Raw genomic sequence first — 16,066 nt, forward strand, 5'->3', positions numbered from 1 at the left:
CTTAATATCCACCACCCCAGTTCTCTCTTAGAGAGAATAGGGGTGAAGATAGACACGAATCACAGGATATATAGAGGGTAAGAGGTAGTGGCAGAAGGTGACACAAATAAAGCCATAATAATAAAGCAAGAATAATAGGACATTTGTTAAAGGGTGTGGTCAAAACGAAAAGATAAGCGAAGAGTCGGTTAAGCACCCCGTCCCCATTTTGGTTATGCTCTACTCTCCATAACTCATCAAAGTCTTTATATGCACTCCAGTGTGGTTTCTCTAGTGCACTGATCCCTCCTTATGGTGGCCTCTTGAACAGCTCTAGAACTATCATCAGACAAGACAAGTTCAAACAGCTCTCAACCTTGTACCATTACTCTGACGTGAAATAAATTTCTTATCAGCTACTCAGCCTCTGGTATTTTTGTTATAGTATCAGAAGAGTGGATATAGTCAGTGATCTTGAATATATATCCATTTCTACATTTTCTGTAGAAATGTCTATTCAGGCCTTTTGACCTTTTCCACTTGTTGTTTTGAGATAGGGTCTCACTATGTAAGCCCAACCACCAGCCTGGGATTTACTAAGTAAACAGGGCTGGTCTTGAACCGATCCACTGGTCTCTGCCTTCTGAGTGCTAGGATTAAAGTATGTGTCACCATTTTTAATTAGCATATTTACCCTCTTGCTATTAAGCCCTGTGATTCTCATACAGTTTGGATATCTGCTCCTTTCAAGATAAGAGATTTTCAAATATTTTGGTTTTTTTCATATGAAGTTTTAGGCTGTATCTTTGATTTCCGTGAAAAATAATCATTTTGATAGAGAGCTCAGTGAATCAACAGATTGTTTAGAGCTCTGTGGACGATTCAAGAATATTAAAATTCTTCCAATCCAGTAAGACAGACAGCTTTCTATTCTGTGTCTTTGACTACTTTTATCCTGTAAAAATTTTCCTCTGTGGGAAAATCCATTCCTGATTATTTTAACCTATTTGTTTTATTTCTGTTGTAAATGGGATTGCTTTCCTCTTTTTTCCAGATAATTTGCTGATACATAGCAATACCACAGGTTTTCACAAGTTTATTTTGTACCTAGTAATCTTTTTCACTCCAATTATAAATTCTTCCAGATTTTATATGTGTATATGGATACATGAATGTCTGTGTACATGGGTTAGTGTGTCTTTGTATGTGTTTATGTGCATGTGTGGGTGTTTGTGTGTGTTTCTGTATGCACACCTGTGCATTTCAGTTTCTCTATGTTGGATGTAAATGGTACATTTTGGGGATTGGCTTTTTATAAGATTATGAATTTTAATTTACAATTTCCTGTTTAACTTTTTCCAAATAAATAGCTTTTTCTTTTTATTATCTAAGTGTGCTGTGCAGGAATTCAACTGCTATGTTAAACAGAAGTGGCAACATTGGGCATCCTTGTGTCCCCGACCTTAAAACAAAGACCCTTCAGCTTTTCACCAGGGAATATGTCAACTATATATGGCCTTTATTCAAGCCTACTTTTTGTCTGGATACTTCTATTCCTACTTCAAGGAGAGCAGAAGTCTTGTTATATTGTTGTGCTTTTGAATTTTTCACTAAACAAAAATTTGAGACACAAACTCCAGTCAGCGGTACTAGCATCTAGCTGTTACCTTAGGAACCAGCCAAGTGGAAAGGCCTCAGCTTCTGTGCCCCTTACAGTCAGCAATTTATCCCCAATTTCAAGTTGTAAAGGTTAGGGAGCTCTGCAGGAGTTTTAAAAGTGTGTTTTCCCACTAATTAAGAAGTACTACCAAGTTATATATAGCTTGGCAAACCTTACAAAATACAAAGAATACAAGAAAGTCTGTCCTTAATTCTACCTCTTGTTATTTAATTTGGTCACTGTTTTGATGTGCATTTCTCTGGCTGCACGGAATATTTTTATTCAGGTGCTGGGGGAGAGCTAGCCCTGGGCTATGCTCGTAGGCACACAGTACTTTATTATACAAACTTTGACTAATAATTATTTTTATTTAAATCATTTTATTTAAAGACGCTAGAGCTGCAGAAGATTTGGTTTGATTTTCAGCAACTACATGCAGCTTACAACCATCTGTAGCTCCAGTTCTAGGAGTCCAGGAACCCTTTTCTGGGCTTTATGTGGGATACATGTGCCATATATAAATGCACGCAAAACAGCCATACATATAAAATTAAATATAGAACCAGTATAGACCTATGTCTAAACCTTTTTAGACTTACCTACCAAAATGCCTATCTCCACATGTCTTTAGAGCTCAACTGTGGTTTCTTTCCTTGATTCATAGAACTGATGAGTGGACTATACCCTTTCAGATTATCTCTGCACATTCTAAGAGGCCTTTTCGCTCCCATCATAGAGTTACTGTGTAAGGATATTGCTTAGTGTGGGGTGTTATCTTAGTTTTGTTTCCTGTCGCTGTGACAAAATGTAACTTAAGGGAGAAAGGGTCTACAATTGTTTTGGCTCACAATGCCAGTTACAGTCCATCATTGTGGGAAGTCAGAGCTGCAGGAACTTTAAGCTTTGAGTCACATCACATCCATAGTCAAGAGCAGAGAACAATAAGTTAAAACATGCATATTACCGTTCAGATCAGCTTCATTCTTATACAACCCAGGATCCCGCTGCTCAGAGAAAACCACCGACTAGAGCAGGCAGATCTTCCTACCGCAATTAAGCTAATAATAATAATCCCTTGCACATGTGCCCACTGGCCAACCTAACCTAGACAATCCCTCACCGAGACTCACTTGCCTGGAGATTTTTGATTGTCAAACTGACAACTAAAACTAACCACCACGGGCCATCAAGAGGAGGTGGCTCAGTAGGTAAAAGCACTTGCCACTAAGCCTGGTGACTAGAGTTTGGTCACTGGTCCTGCTACCACAGGGTAGCAGGAAAGAGATGACTCCTCCAAGTTGTAGTTGTCCTCTGACTTTCAGATGTATACTATGGCAGGAGTACACATAGAAAAACACACACACACACACACACACACACACACACACAAACACACACACACTTTGGAAAACTCCACCAAACAAATCCTGGAACCCAACCATCACAGGCTCTATACAATTTACTCCACTTACCTCAGATATGGGTAGTTTTCCAGATGAGGCCCTAGTTGAAAATGCTCCTCTTGGCAATGAAACATTTACTCTTTAGATAGAAAAAGCCTATGGATGTTTTAAGGCTAGCTTTGAGCTTTGCCTCCTGTCCATCTGCTCTGAGAAATTCTTCTCATTCCTTCTGGGAGTAGTCAGCCTGGTCCCACGGTCATTGTCCTGTTCTCCATATGATGCCCAAGCTATTTCCTGAGTCTGGACTCTCCCTCACTTACTCACATGCCACACTACTTCTTGTTATCTACTTCTTGGATGTATGCTAACTGAACTCTTTCCTCGCTGGCACCAGGTCCGGTAGCATCTGTGGGCTTATTATAGAGAGAACACACTGCTGGATCAAACACCATGTGTGTTGCAAATATTTGTGGAACAAATGAATGAATTTCGTGCATTCTCTTGCTTGCATTGAAATCTGTTTTGGATTGGAGACAGAGTAACAGAACACCCACATTTCACTTGCCCTTCATCTTCCTATTTGGATTCCATATCAGGTACTATATGGAAATTTTGCATGTGACATTTCTAATCTCCACAATGACCTCCAAAGCGTCTGTTGCCATCTGTTGTACAGGGATAGCCGAGGGTCTTCAAGTTCATTATTTTCTCTAAAATCAGTGGCTGACCTCCTTCTTGGAAGGCTCACTCCTGGAAGCACCAACTCCTGGTCTTGTTCTAAGGTTGATAGATGTCTTTTTCCTGGCGTCCTTATGCTCCTGATCCGACCTTGATCAGCCACCTCATCTGTCTGAACCCATTTGGTACAGAGCTACGAGAGAAGAATAACCCCGAGAGGTTCGATAAGGGTTTTGCAAGATAACAAAGTCAATCAAAGGAAGTGAAAAGCCAAAGGTATCCCCACATTTGCAGCCACATTTGAGATGGGTAGAAGAGCAGGGTTTCTTCTAGAAATCAGGCAGACATTCCTGTGGCTATTCACTGGCTGACTGAAAGTGCCTCTTGGCTTCTCTGAACCTCAGTTTCCCCATCTTTTCTACGAGTATCACATAATCTCACTCTTTGAGGCGTGTTCTCATGCTGTAGCTCAGGCTAACCCTGAATTTGAAGATATCTTTATGGTTCCGTTTCCTGAATGCTGAGATTATAGACCGGAGCCGCCATGGCTGGCTTGTGAGCTTATCTGACTCTCATGCTTGCCACCTTGTGGGTCACGTGCTACAATACATGTGCTGTAGTCTGTGAGAAGTAGTCTTAGACACGGCACTGTCAGCATGATAAAATACCTCATTATGGGAGCAAGATTGTATAAATGGAGGTGCTGACTTATTGAAGGTGATTTTCTTATTCCAGGGGCCCCGAATCATGGCTCATGACCAACTCTGGCTGGCTTCCTGTTTTTATATAACTTGTGAGCAAATAATATTTTTTACAGTTTAATATGATTTTTAAAGAAAACAACTATGACATATAAGTATTACATAAAATTCAAACCCCAGTATCTATAAATACAGTTCATTAGAGCAAGACTGAGCACATTTTCCTGTAGACCAATCATCCATGGCTGCTTTTGCAGCAACAGAACTGCCTAGTTATAAAAGACTGCAACCACACTGACTTCATACATTTATTCTCAGACTCTGCAAGTGGAGCTCACTGTGCTCCCTTTCTACTTGTTGAAGCTTCTTATCTGAACAGTAAGTGTAAAGTAACCTCATTTCTTCCTTCAGTTTAATTGCTGATTTCTTTTACTTGATAATAAACATAAAATGAAGATACTGTGCCCCTCTTCCACACCCTTTATGCTTAAGTAACATGGGGACTGAAACACCAATATAACATCAAAAGTCAGTAAAGGGTGAAATGCCCATCCCCAATTTCAAGTCATCCTTCTCACTCCGAATGATGCATTTCTCTTCTCCTATTAATGTTCCAAATAGCTGTGACCAGGATCTGCAGAACAATACTTAGTTGGTGCAGTCCCTTCACACATGTCACTTCCATTATTAATGGCGGTTATCATACGGTAGTGTTGTAGAATGGTATGGTGGAAATGGCCCTGAGTTCTTGCAGTTTGCCTTGTTCTTTTCTTTCTTCAAATATGACTGCAATGCTTCCCTTTGGAGCCAGCGCTGCCTTGGTGCACCATTTTCCTGTCCTTTCCTGTTCTCTTGCTGACAGGCTTCAAGTGAGGCATCCTCATGGATCCTAAGCGCTGAGACAAACTAGCATCAGGTTAAAGAAAAGCGGTCACAGGAAAAGCAAGTTTCCCAGGCCTTCTCCAAATGAGTTGGACAATATATAGAATTCCCTTAACAAACATTATTCTCCGTTCATTCAATAAGGGCATGGGAGGGGGTTGATCTGTGTTGCATTTCTGAAAAAGTGGCTTGGTGACACATACCTTTAATCTCAGCACCCTGGAGGCAGAGGCAGTTAAGTTTCTGTGAGTTCAAAGCCAGCCTAGTCTACATAGTAAGTTCTAGAACAACCAGAACTATGTGAAAAGACCTGTGGCTGCCATTTTGTTAAAATGGTTGGAAGTTTTTTATCATATTTCATGCAAAAAAAGAAGAAAAATTTCCAGTAAATCAAGTTAAGCTCTGTAATACTATCAAATGTAAGTAGGGGACTGCTATTTATATCTGGTTCTCTTATTTTTCCTAGTGAGAAGCTGGATGGAAAAGCTAAAAGACAAGGTAAGAAAAGTCTCCTCTTCTTGTTGCCTGATACTAAGGGGTAAATAAAAGACCCACAAAACAGCACAGCCCCCACGGGTTACCGTTTAGGAATTTATATGTATATATACAAACACGCATGTGCATGTTAATAAGAGGTCATAATTTTAAAGGAGAGCTGGAAGGGATGCAGGAGAGTGTGGAGGAAGAAATGAGAAAAGATTAAAAAATTTTAATAACGGAGCTTCAGTTTGCTGTCCTGAGCCTCCCAGGGAGGAGAGGCATTCCCTTTGGCTTCCTTCCTGGGAACACAGACCAACACCATAGTCTCTGGAGCCTTGTTCACCTTTCCTCCTCACCTTCTCTCTCTGTCTCTCTATCTCTCTGTCTTTCTGTCTCGCTCTGTCTCTCTCTATCTCTGTCTCTCTCTCTGTCTCTCTCTGTCTGTCTCTCTGTCTCTGTCTCTCTCTGTCTCTCTGTCTCTCTTTGTCTCTCTATCTCTGTCTCTCTGTCTCGCTCTGTCTCTCTCTATCTCTGTCTCTCTCTCTCTCTCTCTCTCTCTGTCTCTCTCTCTCTCTCTCTCTCTCTCTCTCTCTCTGTCTCTCTGTCTCTCTGTCTCTCTGTCTCTCTCTCTCTCTCTCTCCGTGTGTGTGTGTGTGTGTGTGTGTGTGTGTGTGTGTGTGTGTGTGTGTGTTTGTGTGTGTGTGTGTGCACGCGTGCAGGTATGTGTGCTTATGCATGTGTGGAGTCCAGAGGACTCAGTCAGATATCTTCCTCTATTGGTCTCTTTTGAGGCATGACCTCTCACTGAACCTAGAGCTGGTGGATTTGGGGTATGCTATCAGCCAGCAAGCCCCAGAAATTCTCCCAACAACACCTTGCACAGAACTGAGGTTACAGGTATGTTGAGAGACCTGACATCCAATCGCAGTGTGAGTTCTGGGTTCTGAACTGAAATCCTGTGATCGCACAACAAGCACTCTCCAAAAGACATTTTTTTAGGTTGGTTCATTTTATATTACATGTGTGAATATTTTTATATTACATGTGTGAACTGAAGTCACAGGTGGTTGTGAGCCCATGCGGGTGCTGGTAATGGAATGTTCTCTGTCATAGCAGCAAATGCCATCAGTCACAGCCTTTTCTCCAGGCCAACAGCAAATGCTCATAACCCCTGAGTCAGCCCCTTATCCTTGGGTAGCATGGGCAGCTAAATACTATTCTTGATCTACCCGGTACAGCTTCTTTTAGGAGATGTTGGCAATGTTGTTCATTTTTTGTCTGTGAAATAAGAAACTGTCCCAGGCGTGTAGCTTATTTTAGTGCTTCCTCTCACTGGGGACGAGCAAACCACCCTGTCTGGATGGTCAGCTGTGGAAAAGCACTTCTCTCTCTTGAGCAGACTTGACAAAGTGATTGACAATGCTCATTTCTTTCCAGAATCATATTTTCATTTTCTTTTGATTTTTCAGTCCTCTCCAAGCTTTCACATTTGGTTGTAATTTTAACTGGAACTACTCAAAATATTGATGGAGTCTTGAATTCCTGAGGGTAGCCATGTCAGATCCCATTAGCACATTCATCTCAGGTTTAATTGGGATTTCAATTGCTTGAAAATCGTTTTAATGGTCAGGCAATAAGTTGCCTTCAGTTCCGCAGCCTCAAAACATGTCTGCTTATGGCTTTTCACATATTTTATTTTATTAGTATGCTAGTTTTCTTGCATTGGAGTCAGTAGATTTTATTTTGCTACAACTTAGTGTTAAAGGACGAGCCATCCAGTTGGAATTAAAATTATGCAAGTACAGTAGTCCTCACTGCCCTTTTGATTCCGGATGAAAATTCACATATATGTAGTTTTTGTTAACAAGTTCACTTTGTTTTCATATACATTAAAAGTGATAAAGGAAACTTTCAAGCCGCTGAGGACATTGGGTGCCATTTTTGGTATTTGTTATGTATGCAGTTATGTCAAAAGATATGTTCAGATGAACAGATACAGGTTTAGAATATCCTGAGAGAGATATTTTCTAAAATATCTCATATTAAAATACATTTTCTAAAATATATTACAAAAATTATTAAAATAGACTTAAATTTTGGCGTAAAACTACACCAAAGAGGTTGGACATTGCAACCTCTGTAAGTTGCATATAAATGTCAATTCTTGCTAGTTGCCATCTTCAGAAGCAATGTTGGGAAGCCTGGCTGCTGTCTGATGAAAGTCACTCGAACACTTAGAATGAAAACTAGACACACATTTAATGGAGCTCATAAACCAAACAAGGACAGCCTCTTGATCTCGTTTCATGAATTGTTCCAACGTTGGGTCTCAGTCAGTCCCAGAAGTTCTAAGAGAGTCTGTCTGCAAAAGTCCTGGCTCCTTTCTTTTGTTTTGTTTTCTTTTTCAGTTTCTCTGTGTTAATATTAAGGTTCATCCTGAGTAACCAGTAGCTCCTAGCCATCACAACTGAAGTCAAAGGTTCATAGCTAGTAGCAAAGAATCGGGGCCTCAACTGATTCGGTTTGATAGTATAGTACCATTCATTCCCAAGGGTAATTTATGATTCTAAATGGCACGTCCAACTTAGCTACCTTCATGTTCTAGCGAGAAACAAGAAAAGGGGACGGGGATGTGAGTGCTGTGGACAATCCATCATTAAAAAACGAAGCAGCATCCTGTCATTCTTTTTTTTTAAATTGGTTATTTTATTGGTTATTTTATTTACTGACATTTCAAATGTTATCCCCCTTCCCAGTTTCCCCTCCACAAACCCCCTATCCCTTTCCCCCTCTCCTCTGCCTCCATGAGGGTACTCTCCCACCTGCCCACCCACTCCTGCCTCAGCGCCCTAGCATTCCCCTACCCTGGGTCACGAGCCTCCAAAGGACTGAGATGCTCTCCTCCCAGTAATGCTAAATAAGGCAGTCCTCTGCTACATATCCAGCTGAAGCCATGGGTCCGTCCAAATGTCTACTCTTTGGTTGGTGGTTTAGTCCCTGGGAGCTTTGGGGGTCTGATTGGTTTACATTGTTGAACTTCCTATGGGGTTGCAAACCTCTTCAGTTCCTTCAGTCCTAACTCCTTCATTGGGTTCCCCATGCTCAGTTGGCTGTGTGCATCCGCATCTGTATTGGTCAGGCTCTGGCAGAGCCTCTCAGGAACAGCTATAACAGGCTCCTGTTAAGGCTCGCATCCCCCTATAAGGAGTGTGGTCTCGAATGTGCACGTGTCACGGTGTCTTAGTCAGAGTTAGTATTGCTGTGATGAAACAACAAGGAAAGGGTTTATTTTACTGACACTTCCACATCACAGTTCATCACTGACAAAGTCAAAATCGGAACAGGAATTCTAGCAGAGCAGGAACCTGGAGGCAGGAGCTGCTCACTGGCTTGCTCCCCATGACTTGCTCAGCCTGCTTTCTTACAGAACTCAGAACCCCCAGCTCAGGGATGGCCCCACTCACAATGGGCTGGGCCTTCCCTTGTAAATTACTAATTAAGAAAATGCTCTGCCAGCTTACATATGCATGATCTTATGAAGACATTTTCTCAATAAAGGTCCCCTCCTCTCAGATGACTATACTTTGTGTCAAGTTGACATAAAACTCACTAGAGCACATGGACTTATCATCTTCTTGTTGAAACTGACTCCTCAATCATACTCAGCTTCATGGACGTTAAGGGAGGAGAAATAATCTTAATTCTGTCCCACACCAGATTAGAAATTGTTTAGCTACTGAGAAAGGACATAGATATTGACAGACCACTAGTTTCCATAACTTTAGCCTTTTTGGTTAAATGTACATATTGATGGTGTTTGTTAGACCAAGCTTATCTTGGTTACCAATTGATAAATGTCTTTTCAACATCAAGATTGCTTCTCAGAAATGAAGATGCTTGATTAGATTGTATGATAAAGACTAGTGCTGGTGTTAGGTCACCAAGGCCAGTTTATGTCTTCGTGATTTAAAAAAATCATCCAGCAAAGAATAATCCAGATTTTATTTCACAGTCCTTGATTCTCAAGGTGCAGTTTGGAACAGCTTCTTCAGACACCCTGGGAGCTTGGCCAAAATGCAGGTTCTCCGATCTTGCTCTAGTCCTCTGAGTCAGAAACTTTGAGGATGTGGTCCAGTAGTCTGTGTTAGCAAGTCTGACACATGACTCTTACATGTTCTTTAGTTGGAGAGATACTGCTGCTTAGAGACCCCAAGAGCCAGTCTCAGTCCAGAAGAGCTGAAGCAGTGGAGGATAGCATGCATTGTTTGTTTGTTTGTTTGTTTGTTTGTTTGTTTATTGAGAGTCTCACATAGCCCAGGCTGACCTCTCATCACTATGCAGTTGAAGATTGTAGCTGCTTGTATTCTCATGCTAATTACGTTCCCATAAAACCTGTTTGCAGTGTCTTGCACATAAGACATGGAGGGATTCCACTTTGTAAATAAAGATGCCAACTGCTAGTGGTTGGGCAGAGCAGACAGGGGTGTGACTTTTAGGATTCTGGGCTAGGGAGAGACTGGAGAAGAAGAAAGGAGATCTGCCATGATGGGAGGAGAAAAAAGATGCCATACCTGAGAAGGTGCAGGAGAGAACATAGCTGCCATGTAGGAACCAGGGAAGGATGGCCCTCTTGGTCCCGGACTGGGTCTAGGGCAGAAACGATAGAATATAGATTCTAGTAAGGAATAACCTGGGAATATCAGAGGGAGATGGAGTAGCCATGTGGAGGTTGGGCTGATTAAGTCATATAGAAATGTAAAGGCTATGCCTATGAGTCTTTCATTTGGGAACCCAGACCATTGGGGCAGGTAGCAAAGGGCGTGCTGCAGCTGCCGGAATCAATTTGAGAAGCTTTGATTAGCTACAGCTACAGAAGATAGCTTTAAATTTTGATCTTCCTGCCTCTGTGTCTCAAATGCTGTGACTACAGGTGTGTGTTGCGATGCTCGGTTTAATAAGGTGCGAGAGAGTGAACCCAGGCCTTGTACATGCTATGTAAGGTGTGAGAGAGTGAACCCAGGCCTTGTACATGCTATGTAAGTAGTCTGCCAGCTGAACTACATCCTCGGTGCCCTTCACAGGCCCTCCTTATAGCTCTCTTGAAAATAGATGTTTCTGAACAAATACATATATATTTTTTTTATCTCAAAGGCAAACATAAATGAAATTATGTCTACTCAGCTTTTCCTTTACAATATATTTTAGGTGCTTAGACTTTAGAGGGAAAAATTTACAATCCATAGACAAGATATAAAAATGAGAATGGCACCAATAACGCCCCTAACACCTTTACCACATTTAATCTAGATACACCGACTAATATTTTCTGCCTTCGATTTTATTTGTAGGCATAGCCTCTTCCTTATTTTACCTGAACCATAGAATGATAAATTGCATAGATGGTGGCCTATTTATCCCTAATTTTTCAGTCTGTGTTTCCTAAGAATAGGAACCTTCTGCTATCAAATCTTACTGCAGTTTCTAACTTGAGCCCATTTAACATAGCTAGAGTACACCTTTGCGTTCTCTGGTATTCATAGTGCAACCCTTCAACAGACCTGAAATGACCTTCATGAAAGTATCATTTCTCCTCCAGTATAAGACCCCACCAACAATTGCATAATACATTCCTTAATCACATCCCAGTCACTCCCTTTCATTATTTTATAACCGTCTTTTATTTTTCATGATACCCACATTTTTAAGAATATAGTCTATTTTTCACAAAGAATTCAACCTACGGAATTCTAGGTAGACTTAGAATGACTCTGGTGCTCAATAGAAAATAAAAATAGAACACATTCACATGCACAGACACACACACACACACACACACACACACACACACACAAGAATCAGACAAAAATATTAAAGCATTCAAATTCCTTGCTTAATATTTTATTAATTTCCCAATGCATATTTAGAGTTTATTCTAAGGTTGACTTTCATTCAATGTAATAAAATATTATTGACAGTTTTATTATTTCTATAGTTTATTTTAGATTTACTTATGTCTACTCTGCTTTTAAATAGTTTACATATTTTTGATAAGCATTGTACTTAAATTAGTTTAACAATAAATTTAGTACATATGTATTACCATTCATGCTGTGCATATGAAAGAACAAACAGGCAAGCTGGCCTTATGATATAACGATGTTTTCCATCAAAGTCCAATGTTCCAATAATAATTTTCACATTTATATCTAAGAATTATAGGAAATAACAATAAAAATAAAACTGAAAACCTAAAAAAAGAATATAGTCTATTTTTATATAAAAATAAAATATCCATCACTTTAGCCTTGTTAGCTGTTCTGTCCTGGTTAGACTCAGTTTGGTTGGGAAATCCCATGAGTAAATTGTGTCCTCTGGGTGCCATTTTGAATGCCTATGCTCAGCCAATGATTTTGAACAAAGAAAAGCTCCGAGACACAGTTGATAAGTTAAAACTTAAGTATATAGCATCTTACTTTATTTCTGAAAAAACGAGGTGATGGGCAGCTCTGAGGAGGACCTGATTGAAGACCTGATTTACTCTAGTCAGTGTTAAAGAACAAATGGTTACCTTGTCCTGGAAGGCGGGCTGAGAGCTGCACCTCATTCTACAATCTATTTGTGATTTGAAGGCAAGGTAAATACCATTTAAAGGTGAAAAATATAACTGATTTTTTTGTAAGTGAAATATGACAAAAGTGATACATTTGGAACACCCACATTGTTGATATGGAGTCAAGCTAAGAGCTTCAGGACAGTGGCTGTCGAGTTGACATTTCACAAAGTACAATATTGTCCTGTGAATGTACAACCTAGAAGAAGATCGTTTATAGGGCTAAAAGTTAATCATTTTTCATATTAAATATGGGTATACATTTCTGTGCACTGAAAATACTGTTTTTTAAAATCTTTATTTTTGGTGAGAGCACCAGAGCTTTTGCATTGTCCAATATTTCCTTATAGAAAAGATTATAGAGTTTTTGTAAGACTCAAGCGGGTCTGCAAGAGTTTTAGAAAAACTTTCATTCTCTACCAAGCGTATGGATTTGTTGAAGAATGACTGGGGTTTGTTTCTCTATTGAAAGCATTGTGCTGATTTAAAAGAATCCCATTGTTCTTAAATTAATGAAAAACTTTCCATATTTTGTCCCAATTTAAAATCCTAGGATATAGGATCGGTGAGGGCGTAGCTGAGGGTGTGTAGTTTTGTGAGAGCCCCTCTGCTACTCCACATGCAAGTTTACAAAAGAATTATAACCCACAGATCTCAGTGCTTTATGAAAAACAATCTCTCTCTCCCCTCCCCACCTTTCTCCCTTCCACTATCTGTCTGTGTCTATGTCTGTCCATCTCATTTTAGTTCATCCTAAGAGACATTAGAAATAGCTTTGCTAGATAAGCAATTAATAATTAGGAGCTAGGGAGATGTCTTAGTGGTTTATTACCACTTGCCTCTCTTGATGAGGACCAGGTTCTGTTCCCAGAGCCCATGTGGTGGCTCACAACCATCCGTGACTCTAGTGCTAAGTGATCAATATCTTCTTTTGGCCTCTTCGGGGAACTCATGTATTTGATGACATGCGTGCACTCAACCACACACATACACAGTTCACAAGTATAAAAATACATAAATAAATCTTTTCAAAAGGAGAAATAGAAGACTCATTCTTTTTCAGAAAAACAACTGCACATTTATTCTAAGTTTTAAAAAGTATAACTGTAATGTATGTTTTCCAGTAGGTGTGTAAGCCTTATGATTTCCCATGAAAAGTTAGTATATACACGTGCAGCCCACAAGGGTTTTACTACAAAGACCTACCTCAGAAGAAGGGCCTTACTCCAAGAGTGGGTGGGACCTGAGCTGTGCACTAAAGCATAGGGATGCACTGGGACTATACTGTTTTCTCAGGACTGAAGTGTCCATAGTGATCTTGGGTATGCTGGAAATACTCGAGGCTCCTGGTGAAGTAGCCATGCTGCAGGCAGTGATCTTGGTGCCATTTTTGGCCACTACTTCCCTGGGACTAAGGATGCTCTCTGATTGGTTTTGTTCATTGGGCACACTGCTTCTCTCAGTGATGTGTTTCATATGCACATCTCCTTGTCCTTGCCTTCCAACAATTAACCCACCTCTTCATTCATGCAACACTCTCACCTTCTACACATATGCACTTTTATCCTTCCTTTCTGACTGTAGTACAGCTGAGAAAAGTGAGTGCTGAGGGGTGACAGGGAGGGCAAGAGAGTGCAAACCCCCCTTTACCCTCCAAGGAACACAGTATTCCAGAGGACACTTCAGTCCTTTGGCATGCAACTCAGGCTGTTTCCAATTTATTGCATTTTAATAGCCCTGGCATTCTCAGAAGCCCACTCCATCCATCTTTAGTACAAATTATATTTCTGTCATCAAAAATTGATGTTGACAAATGTGCATAATCAAGTGTCTGGAGGGGCCACCAGGTCTGGCTGGTTTATTTCAGACCGTACTTCTAAGGGATTTGAAATAATAATAATTTTTTTTAAAACCTCATTACGTTTTCAGTTGCTTTCTTCCCCCAAAGCGGTACCTTTGTTCTAGGTTCCCTTTTAAATTATAGCTGAGCAGACAGAGGTATTCAAAGCCTCTAAAACCTGCTGCCATGTAGCAGGAAAAAGGAACTGACCTGGTGCTCTGTCTAACATCCTAATGCACACCTCTCTCGTCTTTCTCCTTCTCTGTCCAGGCAGGCTACATGTCTGGAATGCTGGTGCCCGTTGGGGTAGGGGTAGCCGGAGCCTTGTTCATCTTGGGAGCGCTGTACAGCATTAAGGTTATGAATCGCCGAAGAAGGAATGGCTTCAAAAGGCATAAAAGGAAGGTATGGACGAAAAGAAAGCCTACTCCTTTTGCTGCTTGCCCGATTGCTTGATAAAGTACAGAGGGTTTAATGGGGCAGAAAAGACTCCCCGTTCAAGGTGCTTTGTATTAGCTGCTCCTTTGTTCTTTAGAGTGGGTCTGCTTCTGGGCTTTGCAGACAAAGACTGTAATGCCTTCCTCTTTTCCTGCCCCAGCAGAGAGAATTCAACAGTATGCAAGACAGAGTGATGCTGTTAGCTGATAGTTCTGAAGACGAATTCTGAGCTGGACTTGAGTTCAACCGAGACATCCCATGGGATTATTATCTTGTTTTCTATGAGAAGACAAACAGAAGAAAGAGAATAAATAAATGAGAAAGAACAGTATCTATCCACCTTGCTGCTACCAGGCCTCTGGTCCAGCTCCTGTCTCTGCTGGAGAGTAGATTTTTTTTTCTTGTGCTCAGCATAAAAACCACGCTGTACCCTCAATGCAGCATGCAGTGTTCGGCTCGTCTGTAGTGTATATGTCATCCATAAGGGCTGGGATTTAGAAACACACAGGCTACATGTTCAGGGGGAGTTAGGTAGAATAAATATTTCGTATTTTTCCATTGCCTTTTTCTTGGTTTGGATTACTGGACTGACGTTAATGGTGTCACCACCAAGGCATCGTTGACTTTGATTGACGAATTCTAAGGAAGGGTAACTTTTCACAATCCTTCCCTACCTTTTTGAAGCCTTGGTGTACCCTCTCTCTGCATCAAAGACTAGTTACCACACTTGGAATGATTTTTTTTTCCCTGAGATATCTCAGCCTATTAGAATTATATGCAGGTCTGTGTGTATCTTGCATTAAACTTTCCAGCCTCTTAGTTTTTTTTATTATTATTATTTTTCTCTTTCTTAGTTTTGCTGTTAGTAAGAAAAAAATGCACCAGAAATTATACATTACATAAACCCTTAACCTCAATTTATGATTGCTTTCTTAAATAGTGTGACTTGGTTCGATGCATATACTGAAAGATTCTTATTTGTTAATCATTACAGGATAGTCTTTTGGTATATTACTGAAATTAGCTAAGAAGAAATAAGGATGAAATCAGATTGAGGGTATGTAAGCTCCCAGAGTGATTGTCCTTGCCATTTGGTTCTATGTTTATGTGGCCATTACTTTTCCATATCTATGATCTTACTGTGGAAGGACTGGGCCACCAGTGGTCTTTTGGGCTTTAATAGATAAGGCCAGTTTTCTTTAGAGAAGATGGCCCAGTGACCAGAGTTCTCATGTACAAAGGACCTTTGGGTATCCCTCATGGGGATGATGGGCTGTTAGATCCTTTCCCATTTTCCTAGGAATGCAATTTTCTCTTCTATACCGAATAACACATTCAAACACCCTCTTTGAATCTGGATATTTGGGAATTTTGGTTCATTGGATTTAGCAATAT

The 16,066-nt window shown here is 40.5% G+C and overlaps 1 protein-coding gene across 1 annotated transcript in view; it reads left to right on the forward strand.

The window, feature by feature from the left end:
* The window catches only part of LOC116913509 (armadillo-like helical domain-containing protein 4), a 101,640-nt gene extending 86,407 nt beyond the window's left edge, over positions 1–15,233 (forward strand). The window contains exons 6-8 of the mRNA XM_032917713.1: positions 5,770–5,801; positions 14,504–14,638; positions 14,832–15,233. Coding sequence (XP_032773604.1) covers positions 5,770–5,801; positions 14,504–14,638; positions 14,832–14,900 — 236 coding nt within the window. The 3' untranslated portion in view covers positions 14,901–15,233. The remainder of the gene's footprint in view (positions 1–5,769; positions 5,802–14,503; positions 14,639–14,831) is intronic.
* Positions 15,234–16,066: the final 833 nt, after the last annotated feature.

The sequence above is a fragment of the Rattus rattus genome, chromosome 12, assembly GCF_011064425.1.
Source record: "Rattus rattus isolate New Zealand chromosome 12, Rrattus_CSIRO_v1, whole genome shotgun sequence".
In the NCBI taxonomy this organism is placed as follows: Eukaryota; Metazoa; Chordata; class Mammalia; order Rodentia; family Muridae; genus Rattus; species Rattus rattus.